General features: G+C 42.8%; 1 protein-coding gene across 1 annotated transcript in view; it reads right to left on the bottom strand.

The window, feature by feature from the left end:
- CFAP77 (cilia and flagella associated protein 77) overlaps positions 1–11,827 on the bottom strand; it is a 91,642-nt gene extending 79,815 nt beyond the window's left edge. The window contains exon 1 of the mRNA XM_067541614.1: positions 11,642–11,827. Within this exon, the coding sequence (XP_067397715.1) occupies positions 11,642–11,812 (171 nt within the window). The 5' untranslated portion in view covers positions 11,813–11,827. The remainder of the gene's footprint in view (positions 1–11,641) is intronic.
- Between the last annotated feature and the right edge of the window lie 2,535 nt (positions 11,828–14,362).

Below are 14,362 nucleotides of genomic sequence, written 5' to 3' on the forward strand. Positions count from 1 at the left end.
TAGTTAGTAACAAGAAAAGACTCCTAAAACTGCAATTTCAGGGAGGGAAAAACACAAGCATGAAACACAGATTGCACCTTCAAATCCCCAAAGGCATCACGCTTCTTTGTTCTGCTAAGAAAAATTAACCTCAATCTTGGCTCAAGGTCCCCCGATTGATTATCATAGTCATTTAAATACTGTAATCTCATTTTCAGCATCAGGGAAGGGGAGTGAAAAGAAGAAAAAGAGAGAGGGGGGAAGAGCGAGAGGGGGGAAAAGAGAGAACAGAATAAATTATCTGACAAAAGGAAAAAGGGCCTTTCTGCTTACGGAGCCTATTTCAGATCCTTCCACTTGATTGGAAAAGTTGATGAAGTTTAAATGAAGCAGAATTAGAGGCTCAGGCCACTGAGTATTGATGGGGGCCCATGGAAGAATGTGCAATTCAATAGGCTTGATTTCTGTGGAATACAGGGGAAAGGCCTAAATGGTATAATCTTCAATCAAATCTAACATCGACACTGACAAGGCAGGGTAATGAGATAGGCCAGATCAGGCATGTTGGTTAAAGAAATTAATCCCTCTTGCTGCACCAAGAGTTCAGCTTTGATGCCTATTGTACAGACCCCTGTCCCAGCCTATCTAAATGCTAACTAACTGCGAGTGTGATCTGGGACTGTGCTTTTCATTGCTGGGGCTAATCTGATAACAATTTTATGTCTCTGATTATGGAAGCAGAACTGGCGAGGGAGCCCATAACAGTGACTATGGGTGGAAAAGGAAAGGAAGAGAAGGGTAAGATAGAGAAATAGAAGAAGACACAGCATTTTTTTGGCAGTGAGAAAAACTTACATTTCAGTGTATATTAGTACTTTAACACACCATAATACATGGTAATTATTATCTTACAATCTCCTCCTGGCCAGCTGATTGGTGTCTCATGGGACTATGGAAGGGGATAAATAGCAACCATGGAGGCAAGCTGAATGAGTCATAGCAGAGCAAATTTAAAGGGACATCGCCAGCTTAAAAATCATACTGCAAACAAAGAAAGCTCTTTATCTATGTTACCCAAAACACATAATGAAAAATTTTTTGGATTTTTTTTAATTGCTCTTCACTAAATAGTCTTTAGTTTACTTTGAATATTTGCCATTCTCAGCTTGAGAATTTGGTGAAGGCTGTTTCACTCTTACTTTAATCAAGTTTTACTTGCAGGTTCTAAGTGGTCTGATTTTGGTTTGCAACCACACAAGGGGATGTCTGTTTAAATATAAATATTTCCAATGCTATTAAAATATATGTATATGTAAAATAAATATGGCATGCAATATATATTTCTGCTGATCTATTTATCTAAAAATTTGGTCCAAATTTCATTTGGCAGTGTTGCTTTAATCAATTCTATATCAAAACAAATGCAAACAAAAAAGTTACAGTGTGATGTACTTTATTTTAAAGAATTTTAAACGTTATAGTCAAAACATCCTTGAAAATTCAGGATTTTTGTCTAATATATATATAGAACAGGTGGCCAAGGTGAGAACTAAATCATTACTGAAAGATTACAAAAATTTTAGATACAATAAATCAGCTTAATGCCTATCCTAAGGGAATTGGCATGGTAACGGGTTTTTGCCTTTTAAGAAAGTGTGATTCACTCACAAAATGTTGAAATAAAAAATTGGTCCCTAAGACCTTTGTAATGGCATTTGGTCTGATCTATGTTCTGCCATCCAGTACATGGAAAGATGGACAAATTATTTCCACTGTAGTAAATCCTCTAAAAATAAAGAGATGCTCTATGACTTTCCTCCAGGAAATAGAAATATACCTGTGTGCTTGAGAATTTTTCTTGCCTTCCCCATTGCGTAGTTCTTATTTCTTCTGGATGTTTAAGCCTCTTCAGTGTCTTTTACTGTATGTGCAGGCCTCCTTCCTTCCAGCTCTTCCAGAAGTGCTGGGGTTTTGTTCCAGAAGGTAGGATTGTCGTTGTGTTCTTATAAGTAAACTTTTAGTGGAGTCTAAAGGTATTGCTCTCAAGCTTCTGGATTCACTGCCTCTGGAGACAGACTTGTGGATGAGGTGGCGTTACCAAGTATTTAGTTGAAATAGCAGAGGAGAATAAACTTTAAAAAGAACTGAGAGAAACTGAGTGGCTCTGGCCATTGGGGTTTTTTGAAGACCTCTGCCCTTTATTTAAAAGGGGCTCATTCCCTCTGAGTTTCATTTGGAATTTGAATTAATCTGAGAACACCAAGGAAAAAAAACCACCCTGGTTTGGTACTGTGTTGGGTCCACACCATAAACTGGCTTAGGTTAGCCCAAAAGCTTCTTGAAGCTTTCAAACAACACAGCCCAAGTCTCAGGTTTGTCACAAAACTTTAAAGTTTGATACCACTCCAGCTTCACTTAGTGGCATTACAGCCTCATTTTATGCATGGTTCCATTTGTGACCTTTTTTCTCTTCTATGTTTTGTCCTCCTTTAGCTTAATTTCTTTGAGATTTCCCAGCACTGAAGGTTCTCACAAGAGGCAGTGTAGATGTTCTCTGCTATGACAACATTGCCATTAGGGTTACACTATTACAACAATCCAGTCTAATGGTTATTATTGTACTGCCTACCTTTAAATCAAAGCGCCTTTGAGTCTTTATTTTCATTGTATTACATAGATAAACACTAGAGATTTTCATCAATATAAAGGCTTTCACCTTGTAATGTGTATGGGTCTATTGGTCTCACCAATTTGTATTGTTTAGTTCACATAAAGGATCAAAACTCCCTCTTGCTCACTCTTTTATTTACTCCATGCAGTCCTTTTGGATGAGCAACTATCCATTTAATGTGCTACTAGTAACTGACCCCTCTGTCCACTGACCCACATTTGTCAATTTCTAACCTGAATACTGATGGGCCTTTAAATTATTATGAGAAAAATGCAGCATTTTCATTTATAAAGAGTATTTATTTACTACTTTGAAATATCTTATCTCAACAGTGACAGTGTAAGCTGTGGGATGGCACTGACGCACACTGGGAGTTTAACTTCTTGTTTACCAAATAATTTATGTTTTAAATCTTAGATCAGTTCATGCTGAGAAGGGAACCCTTAGAAGTCAGTGGACTGGTGAAACAAAGCTCAGAAACCAGTTTGATGATTACTCAGCTACCCACCCCTACATTAATGTATTTATCTAATTCATTATTGAACTACACTCCATAGATTTCTTGGAACACACTTTTAAAAACACAGTGCTGGCAATAATATAATATACTTTGCACTCAAAGTGCTGCACAAATGCTAATTAATCCTCAGTGTCCCAGAGTGATAAGTACAGAAGGCACCACGTGCAGAAAATTTGGTTAAACAGAATAATTAACATCAAATAAACAAAGACTTTGGGCCAAACCCTGCTCACTTCACTCATGCATGTAGTCTCATTTAGTCTGTGGGAGTGCTCACATCAGTAAAACAAACTAAGATTTGGCCCCTTAAGATGTTTTGAACAGGAGATTTCTTGGTTCTGAATAACTGACTCAATACATGAATTGGGAAAGAGAATAACTTAAACTAACAAAACTGATAACTAAGGGGGAGTTACTTAGAGCGCCTATGGATTCCAGATCATGGTGGATAAGCAACTGCCATAGCCACATTTGGCTCTTATAATGGCAACCTCCACAGAGAGGTGAAGGGCTGAATGGGCTCTGAAGTCTTGAACATCTGTTCAGTGTGCAGCAGCAGTCAAAACAGCTAACAACATGTTAGGAATCATTAAGAAATGTATAGATAATAAGACAGAAAATATAACACCACTATATAAATCCATGATATGCCCTTAACTATTGCATGAAGGTTTGGTTGCCCCATCTCAAAAAACATATATTAGAACTGGAAGAGGTATAGAGAAGAGAAACAAAAATGATTAGGGGTATGGAACACCTTCCATATGAGGAGAGATTAAAAAGACGGGGACTGTTCAGCTTGGAAAAGAGACAACTAAGGAGGGAAATGATAGATGTCCATAAACTCATGAATGGGTTGGAAAAAGCAAGTAGGGAAGTGTTATTTACCCCTTCACATAACACAAGAACCAGGGGTCACTTAATGAAATTAATAAACAGCAGGTTTAAAACAACCATAAAGAAGTACTATTTCACACAATGCACAGTCAACCTGTGGAACTCACTGCCACAGGGTGTTGTGAAGGTCAAAAGTATAACTGGGTTCAAAAAAGAACTAAAGTTCATGGAGGATAGATCCATCAATGGCCATTAGCCAGGATGGTCAGGGACACAATCTCATGCTCAGGGTATCCCTAACCCTCTCACTACCAGAAGCTGGGACTGAACAACAGGGAATGGATCCCTTGATAATTGCCCTGTACTGTTCTTTCCTTCTGAAGCATCTGGCACTGTTAGAAGATAGGATACTGGGCTAGATGGCCCATTGGTCTGACCCAGTTTGGTTGTTCTTATGTTCCTAGGTTAACTATCCTTTCACCCCTAGATTTGGTCCCTCCAGGTCAGGGGTGAGGAACATACACAAGTCAGTGTGTAGACCGGTGAACTGTTGCTGCATATGCTATACCAGTTCAGTGGCTAGAGTGATGATTTTACTATATTCCAATCTGTCACCTTTCACAAAGACACTAAGTTCACACCATTTTTTAACATGCCTATGAACTTTAATGTGCTGTGTTATTGTTTATGAACATCTTGGTAAATTTCAGTAGTGATGATCCTTTTTAAAAGGAAGCCCTTATTTTAGTAACTTACGGCCCAGTCCTCCAACTCCTACTCTCACTAAGCTGTGTACAAATTCTCTACATGAGATTCCACCCTAGGTTGTTCTGAGGAGGGAGGCGGAGAAACAGGGATCTGTTTATTTTACCATTTGCCAGTAATACTGTTTTATAATTTTTGTAAATGTGCCCTGATACAACTATAGGGAAATTTCTAAAATAAATAATATTGTGAAGGTGTAAATCTATTAGTGTCACAAAGAAAAGCAATGTAGTTTTGAATCTTGATGCACTAAATAGGCATGACTGGCTTATTAGGGTGGTTGCTCACGCCAAGAAAATAGTAAAAAAACCAAGTGGCCAAAGGTTAAGCAGAGCACCTTGGCTCTGTAACACTTGCTCATGCAAAGAAAAAGGGTGTTGGCGAGACTAGATTACAGTTCCAGTTTCACCTTGGGACATGGATAGAACTGTTCAGTGAGTGCTTAAGAAACTGTTAAGATGATGTTATGATGCAGGTGTGCTAACAGAGGCCTGAATTACAAATGACGGTGGGCAACCCATCAGTATCTTACAGGTGTGCTTAGAAAGAGTTTTGATTAGTGCATTTTTATAAGTTGAAATAAATAGCCTTTCCCTCCGATCACACACACTTATCTATGACTAACGTCTTTCCCTTAACTTAGTTTCCTGGATTTCTGCAGGGTGTGCTATAACTTTAACTTCATGTAATTCGGCTTTGCTTTATTTTTTTTTTCTTGCCCTCTTCTTCCCTACCCCTTCTGCTGTGGAAACAAAATTACTTCCTGGAATATCCATGTTGCCTTGGTCTATAACAAATGAGATTGTTTAGGAGTATTTGATATCAATATTATTGAGGCTTTTTGAAAAAAAATAAATCTGAATGCCAGTTTGGGGAAAGGTTCCAGCCTATTAGATACCTACCTACCAGGTGGAACCGCGGTGAAAGATTCTGGACTGATGGCCCTGGAAACTGAAGCTACTCTGAAGTATCCACACAAGTGCCAGAGCAAAGGCTAGACAGTTAAAGCAGGGCTAGCTTTTCCCACCATATCTCAACTTGACTTGGAAGGAATGAAAGTTCAGTCCCACCGGCCTATTTAATCCTTTATTTCTCTGCCAAAAAGAGGGCTAATGGTAATGGGATCAGCATTGCCATCTCTCACAATTTTATCATGAGTTTCATGATATTTTTTTGCTTGTTTTCAAAGCCTCGGCTGTTGGAATTAAGTTATTGTCTGAGTATTGCAGCTTTTTTTTTTTAAAGACCGTTTCTAGCCTTTGTGGCCATGGTGAAAAACTTGTAAACGTGAACCCTAAATGCAACAACAACATAAGGCAAATAAAAAGAACTCCTGGGTGGCAACTCTGACATCCTTTTGGATTCTTTCCACCTTTGTTTTGCAAGCTGCTGGTTGCTGATGCTGAAATAACTTTTTTTTTAAAAAATAGGATCTGGTTTTACTGATTTTATGAGACTCAGTGGAGGCAAACTAGTATATCCCAGGTCACATTCATCCCTGGTGTAATCAAGTTTGGGGCCTCCTTTCTTGGAAGCATCCCTTTAAGAGCACATGCTTTGGTACCCATATCATGGGACAAAATGTGATTTTTATATAGTGCACTTCATACTCTAGGTCTCTGTCAAATTACATACTGGTAGTACAATAGGTTTAGACTGAAAGACTTGATCATGCTAGGTGCTACACAACCTCAACTCCCAGGATCAGCCTTAGAGCTTTGACTGAAGGAATGTTGGCCAGATACCAAAATTATCACCTACTCTTTTTAAAGAGTGCTGTAGGATCTTTAACTTCCACCTGCAAAGATATCAGAGACATAGACAAAGAGAACACTGTTTTAAAATGGCTCAGGCAAAAGCTTGCTCCTTCACCAGTTCAGGAATCCCATCACCATGCTCCTCTGCAGTGACAGTACTGGCATAAACTCAGGTCCTGGAGCTAGATTTGAACAAATGACCTCCAGGAGGAGCCATGAGAACACTAACAACTGAGCAATAGTGACACTTGTAACTCTAAGCCCATTTCCTCAGTTCTTAAATTGACTTCAATGGAAGCTTTGTCTCTGTAATAATGTTGTGTACAAGGTAACAAAGGCATATCAGTTATGATATATGAATGATACATACATGGCAGGCTGATCCCAATTTATATTTTTTGTAAACATGCAATTTATCCAGTAGACTGGATAAATGTTTAAATGTAAAGCATGTGCATTAACTGTGAAAAGAAGTGTTTGTACCCAATACACTGTAGCTCAGTGGTGCCCAACCTTTTTGGCTTGAGGGCCACAGATATCATTGTTACAAGCCTGAAGGGCCACCAGTCTCTGCCAGCAGCCCTCCCACCTCCCCCCACTGCAGCCAGACAGAAGGAGTTCAGTGAGGAGGCTGCCTCCCTCCTCACTGATCTCCTGTCCCCCTGGCGGCAGCAGGGAAAACTGCACACGTCTTGTAGCCCGGTGCGCTCCACCTGGGACCCTAGGCAGTGGCTCCCTTCTGCAGCCAGGGGGACGGATGATCAGTGCTCCTCTCCCTTGGCTCCAGCGGGGATACCAGGCAGCGCCTATGGACCCAGGCAGAGCGCTTTGCTGTGTCCCTGCTACAGCCAGGGGGAGGGGAGCACTGATCTCCAGTCCCCTTAGATGCAGCAAGAAGCCTGCACTGGTCTTTTAGCCCCACAGCAACGCGCTCCACCTGGGTCCTTAGGCAGTAGCTCCCTTCTGCAACCAGAGAGAGGGGAATGGCGGGCCACTTTTGGCCTACAGGCCCCAGGTTGGGAACCACTGCTGTAGCTATTCCTTAGCTGAGCATGACCCTAACTCGCAAATAAATACATAATTCTTTACACTCCTTTTTAAATAAAGGGCGGGGGGATATTGATTCATTGTAGTGACAGAAAAATCATAGTAATCTGTAAACATCTGTCCATATAAAAATCCTTCTAAAATTTTAGTTGGGATAGTGGGGGGGAAGGGAAGGAATGTAGTGCAATGTCCCCAACAAATTCCACTTAGTTCCTTTTGTTATGACATTTGACAACATATCTGAAGGATCCAGGGAGTTAACAGCCTTCAGATTTGCAGGTTATAAAAGGAAGTTGGTTTAGAGATACAAGCAACAAAACAAAATGATTTTTTTCATTGTACTCCCACTATAAAATCACAAAATTGATTTTTAAAGAAAAAAAATTAAGTGCTTCTAGGCTGGAAGTTTTTATGTCATGTTTAAAACTCTGACTTTTTGTGGCTAAACTGTAAACCCCAATGGAAGGGAGCAGGAGAGATTATACAAGGAACTCAAGCCCTAACTACAGTGACACAACCTGAACCATATTAGTGTGAATGGCACCCTTGTGTAGTAAAATGAAGAAATTAAGCAGGAGAGGCTGCCCCCAAGAGGAGAGAGCTAAAAACACAGACACAGTCAAACTGCTTGCCTCAATGCTGCTGACTCAAGAGTGTCTTGGCATTGACTGAGGTAGACCTTGCTTCTCCTCTTCATCCTCTAACAAGAAGCAATCACAGCCCCATAGTACTGCAGAAGGAACACTAATAGGTCAGCATTTTTTCTAGCCCTTGGCTGAGGATTGGGAATAGAGGAGCTGGTTGATCCTTGAAGCTATTCTGCTAGTGCCATCAAGAGGACAAACACTGTAGTTGAAGTGGCTGCCGGGGGGAGCAGGGGGGAAGCAAATCAGAGTTACTTTTTCATACCTACAAAACTGAGGTCTGCTCAGGGCTGACCTTAGGATGTGCAGTGCGCCAAAGTTCCAGAAAGACTGTAGGGAGAAATCAGGCTACATGCCCCAGTCCTGAAGTGTGCCTGGGCATTTGCTGGTAATTCATTTCCTTCAGCTCTGAATCCACTGTCAAAGGGGAGAAAGATCTGGTCTGTGAATTGCTAAACTCACATGGGTTGCAGGAGTCCCTCAAGAGCAGAGTCCCAGAGCTGCTGTTTGCTTATGTTTATGACAAGGTTTCAATTTATTCATACCACCTTGAAGATGTTATATTTAACTTCCACTTAAATTAGATGCACAACAGGATGAGGAATGGAGCAGACGCTCACTGAAATCACTTTTTTAAAGGCACAACAGTAATACAAACAGTGACTACGAAAATGCTGAAAGACTTGGAGCGCCCCAAGAAGTCAGGCTTTGGTGATTTCTGTGCTCAAGCAGTACGTTACCAACATGAATACGGCTGAAGAAAAAGGTGACAGAAAAAGGCTAGTCTGAAATGTCTCTTTCAAAAGAAGGGACACGCAGGAAGGTTTACAAGTTTCTCAGATATGACAGTGATGAGTGTGTATACAGATACGCAAATGTATATTTAGCAAGAGATTTGTTCTTCAGCAATAACAGGAGATGAATTAAAAACAGCCCCAAGTCCTTTGAATATTTGATGGATGAAGTCTGGGTGCCAAACTTTTCCCAAATACTGTGCTAACAGAGAAGCCTAGAAGCCAGAGACTAGAAAAATATCACACGCATCATTTTTAATAATTTTAAATTGGAGTGAACTTAGTAACCAGGAAAGCAAGAGCCTAACTGTACAAACATCCTACAAGAAGATTGCTGCATTGCTGGGTATTGATAAACAGCTACAACATCCGATGGCTGTATCTTAGTAGTGTGTGATCTCTGTCATTCCCTGAGCTAATTCCCAGGGGTGCTTTACCTCAGTCCTGGCATACCGCCTGCACCCATTTTTATTCTAGTCTTGGTCTTGACAGCATGCCAGCCATGCACAACGTTGTGGCAACTTATATGGATATGTAAGTAAGATGTCATCATCATTTTTCACTTGTAACTAGGGAAAATCTGAGCTTGGGGAGTGCTCTGCTCTGGAATTTTGATTTGGGCCCATTTCCACTTGCAACATAGGTGGGGATGTGAAATGCTGTGCCCTTCTTCATTCTATTGCTTTTAAATGAGAAGTAACAGTTCACGACCCTTCTCTCCATAAGCACATTCCTACCTTATAAACCCCAGATTAAGATGTTTTTACACTATTTGATATTTACTGTGGGATTCCCCTCTCCACTGTCCCACAAGCCCTGAACAGCTGCAACCTTGCCAAGTTTTCATTTTCTAACACCTCTCACTCCCAATTGATTATTTCCCCTACCCCCCTCGTAATCCATTTCTCTGCTATCATTGGCAAAGTTAAATTGCTTTTTAAATGAATGATCTCTCTCTCTTTTTACAGTTGCTCTAAAGAGATGCCTGAGGCACAGTGTAGGATCTGACCATTGGGACAAGCTTTGTGGATGTCCTTCTGGCTTATTTCTATTTTAAGGTACTGGGGGAACCCAAAGCACAAATTATGTACAAGAGTACTGAAATGCAGCCAATTCTAGGATGGAAGATAAATAACAGACACACAACACAAGGCACAAAAGTAGGGGAAATGATACTTTGTCCAAGGACACTGGGGCAAACCTTGTCACAAAAAAGCACCTTAGGCTCTCTAGTATCCACACAGAACCTCCATTTCTAAGGTCTAGTCTGAAAGGCACCCTCAGTAAACTGCATGATGCTCAATTTATCCACCTCAGAAAGACATAAGTTGAGCTGACATAGCCAAGAAGTCTGGGAGGTCTCAGAAGTTTTAACTCTAGTGCTTTGGCTAAAATTTAACTTAGGCTGTTATACCTGGCCAACCTAAATCCATCATCTAAATTTATAACTGGATGCAGGATTCTTCTTCATCTCCGGTCCTCCATTGTTGTTTAGAGTTGCCAGGTGCTGATAAACAACTCCCATATCCGGCACCTGCATTTCAGTAGTGTATGATCTCTGTCTGTCCCTTGTCTCTCAGGGATGTTGAGGCTCAGTTAGTTAATATATGTAAAATGCTTTGAGATCCTGACACAGAACTGTCATCTCACCCAGCTTTCTTCAGAATTGAAACTGCTGCCTCTTGCCTGCATTGGTGGGGAAAGTTGCTTTTCCAGCTGATACATACTGGACTTTTGGTTTGGGGGCTCATTTTATAAGTGTAGTAATTAAAGCCTTTCTGTCATTATCGAATGAGTGTTGTGTCAATTCTGGAATGCACTAATATCAGATCCCAGTTGATCAGGTAACAGTCACTGCTCAACAACTTTAGCAAGTCAGGGAGATCAAGGTCACTGGTCTTTATCACAGTCATATAGTAAATTTATGATGCTACTACATAATCTGGCATTTCTGTTTACCCTTTCTTGGGAGGGGGAAGAGAAAGAGAGTACTTGGGTTCTGGAGCATTTTCTGCTGAGTGGGGACTCCTCAGTGGGACTAGGGATCCATGGAGCCTCCCCTCCAGGAGTGGAAGTTCAGGTACTAGCTTAGCTCTCTGTTCCCCAGGGAGAGGTGTGTGGTTCAGGGGCTCTTTCTTATCCCTGGGGGATGTGGATAGAGGTCTTCCAAGGAGATGGCTCTCGAGTACCTCACCTTGAAAACAAGTGGGTTCTGTGCCATGCTCTTCCCGGGAATTGTGAAATCTTTTGGGGGAGGAATGGCTCACTTAGAGTGAAGGAAGGAGTGGGAAGGCTCCTAGACGCTTTATGCCAGGGGAGGGTTGTATCTGGAGGCTCCTAGGGACGGTCGCCCCGCTCCCTGGCTATGAGTGTGGTCTTCACTGGGCTGTCTGGGGCAGGTGGATGTTTGGGGTACGGGTCCCCCCCAAGCTGGGGGGTTCTCCTTGCCCAGGATATCTAGGGGGGTCTCTCCGTGGGGGGTCCTTCACCGTGGCTATGAGCGGGTTCTGCACCATGCTGTCCAGGGAAGGTTGGTATTTGGGGTAGAGGTCCCCCCACCGGCTGGGGGGGTCTCCCTTTGCACGGGGATTTCTAGGGGGGATCTCTCCCGGGGGGATGCCTCTCACCTTGGCTATGAGCGGGTTCTGCACCATGCTGTCTCGGGCCACCCCCAGCCGCTCGTTCTCGCTGCCCGGCTGCACTTCGGCCAGGGTCATGGGCCGCCGGGGCGGGGGGCAGATCTGGCCCGCGCTACGGCGCCGGGGGAGCTCCTTGGGGCCGCTGGTGGCCGCCGCCATGGCCCGTGCGGGGGGGAGTCCCTGCCTGGGCTCAGAGTCAGGAACGCGGTGCCGCTGGCTCGCCGCCTTCTGGACCACACCACTCGGGCGGGGGGGGCAGGAGGGAGAGGGGGAAAGGGGACACACACCCCCACCTCGGGCAGGGGCAGCCCCGCGGGCGCAGGAGGAGAAGAAAGCCAGAGACCCCGGCCCCGGGACCCACCTCACTGCGACTACAGCTCTCTGGGTCCCGCAGAGACCGCTGTGAGGGGACACCCCCCCATGTAGAGGATGGAGCGGCCCGTTGTCAGGACAACGAAGGACGCTAAAAGGCTCTGTAGTGGGTATAGAGTAACCAAGGGCTTAGGGTTGGTGGAGCGGCCGGGCGGGGGGAGCGGAGCGGAGCGGAGCTGGAGGGGTCACTAACTAGCCCGTCCTCCCTCCTCCGAGCAGGTTCTAGCCCCGCTCTTGCCCTGCTGGGGAGCTGCTGGTGGCCTTCTCGCAGGTCTTTGTCTGTTACAAAGCAGCAGCAGCAGCGGGTGGAGGAGGAAACCTGGGTCCCCAAAGTAACAATTTTCTTCCTCCAAGACAAAAGCTGAAAAGGCCGCCTTAGCTCAGCGTTACAGGGGGCACTGCCCCCCTGAAACCTAGCCAATGGGGGGGTGGCGAGGGGAGAACGTTTCAGGCACTACCAGAAACCTGTAATGCAGCTGTGTTCCCCCCCCCCCCCCCCCCCCCCCAAAACTCTGGTATTTTTATAATCCCCTTTTTTCAACGCTGTCTTTACATTCAGCAGTATATCTTAGATAGTGATTTATTTATTTTTTTTAAGAAAAAAAGTCTGTGAAAATACTGTTACAAGTAATTCCTAAGCTTGCTGTAACAAAGCTTTGGGATAGGGAAAGTCCCCCCCATTTCGCTGCTTTGTGCAGTTGACAGCACTTTGTCTTTTGCAGTGTTGTTGTAGTCTTGTTGGATGTTAGAGAGGCATGATGGCTGAGGTAATATCTTTTATTGAAACCGACTTCTGTTGGTGGGAGAAGAGCATTGGCGCTAAACAGAGCTCTTCTTCCTAAAACGGAAAGTTTGCCTCACTCAAGAGAGGATGGCTTGGCCCAACAAGGCTGCAACAACACTGCATAAGAGTGCTGTCAACTGCACAAAGGAAAGAAACTGGGGACTTTCCCCATCCCAATTCTTTGTTATAGAAAGCTTAGGAGTTACCTGTGACAGTATTTTCATTCTATTGTCACAGACTTTTTTTTTTTTAATTGACTGTCTAAGAATGTAATTGCTAATTCACAACACTCTGCACTTGCAACATGGGTAAGCTATAATTGCAGTGAGGTTTTGTTGTCGTTTTGGAAGTTCCAAACTGTAAACTAAGTAGCTCAGTATTTTAGTATTTGGATAGTTGGTGCAGTGCAGGAAACAGAGAGATTTTACTTGTTACTCATTGATGACGTTTGACCTCTTGTAATATCCCTCAACACACCTGTATAGGATGATGCATCTGAGATGCTGGCTGGATTAGGGGAACCATTTATGATATTATCTACCATCAACATGTCAAAATTACAGTAATTCATCTGAGATATGCCATGTCAGGTACCGTTAAAAAGATTATAATTTACTAAGTATGATTGTATTGTTTATATGTATGTGTAATATTTGTAATGTAGGTTATACATATGTATGGCATATCTATATTTCAACTTGTGCTGTGTTTTTCTGGGTGACACCCCAGACGGGATGGCTGCCGCACTAGCCTGCTTAATGGCCCATTAAGGAAACTCACAGGTACAGTGGGCCAGGGAAAGAAGCCAGGGCCACACCTGATGAGTCAAGAGGACATGTAAGAACATGCACTATGGACAGGGACTCTCTCTGAATTTTCTGCAGCTTTTTCATGCCATATCATATGCTGCTGACTACTTGTGTTTGAAAGAACAAGACACGTGGTAATCCACTATAAAAGGCAGCTGCACCCCACACCTTCACCATCCTGTCCTTCAGTCTTTCTTCATTCCTGCTTCCTACCTCTGATCAATTTATCTGCAACTGAAGCTGTGAAACAAAGGACTAAGACCCATCCAGGACCAGGTACTGGATGTACACCAGAGGAAATATACAAGCCTGCATACTCCACAATTCTACTGAAAACCTGATATATACAGACTTTCAAATCATTTGCATGTATCTGATTGCTCTGACAACTTAACATCTCTTATTAAAAAACAAACAAACAAACAAACAAAAACAAATTAGAGTCCTGTAGCACTTTAAAGACTAACAAATTTAATTTTTGTAGGCATAAGCTTTCGTGGGCTGTAACCCACTTCTTCAGATGTAAGAAATAGGAATCAAAAGACAGGTATATATATACATCCAAGTTTAAGGAACAACAATGGGGAAGTAGTTGAGGTCTATTCACAACCACTGATTAGGAGGTGAGAATTACTTCTTGTAATGAGATAGCCATTCCAAATCCCTGTTTAAACCCAGTTTAATAGTGTCAAGTTTGCAGATCAGTTCAAGCTCAGCAGTTTCTCTCTGAAGTCTGTTTTTGAA

The sequence above is a fragment of the Emydura macquarii genome, unplaced genomic scaffold, assembly GCF_026122565.2.
Source record: "Emydura macquarii macquarii isolate MOO-44397 ecotype Brisbane River unplaced genomic scaffold, CSIRO-AGI_Emac_v2 contig_691, whole genome shotgun sequence".
In the NCBI taxonomy this organism is placed as follows: domain Eukaryota; kingdom Metazoa; phylum Chordata; order Testudines; family Chelidae; genus Emydura; species Emydura macquarii.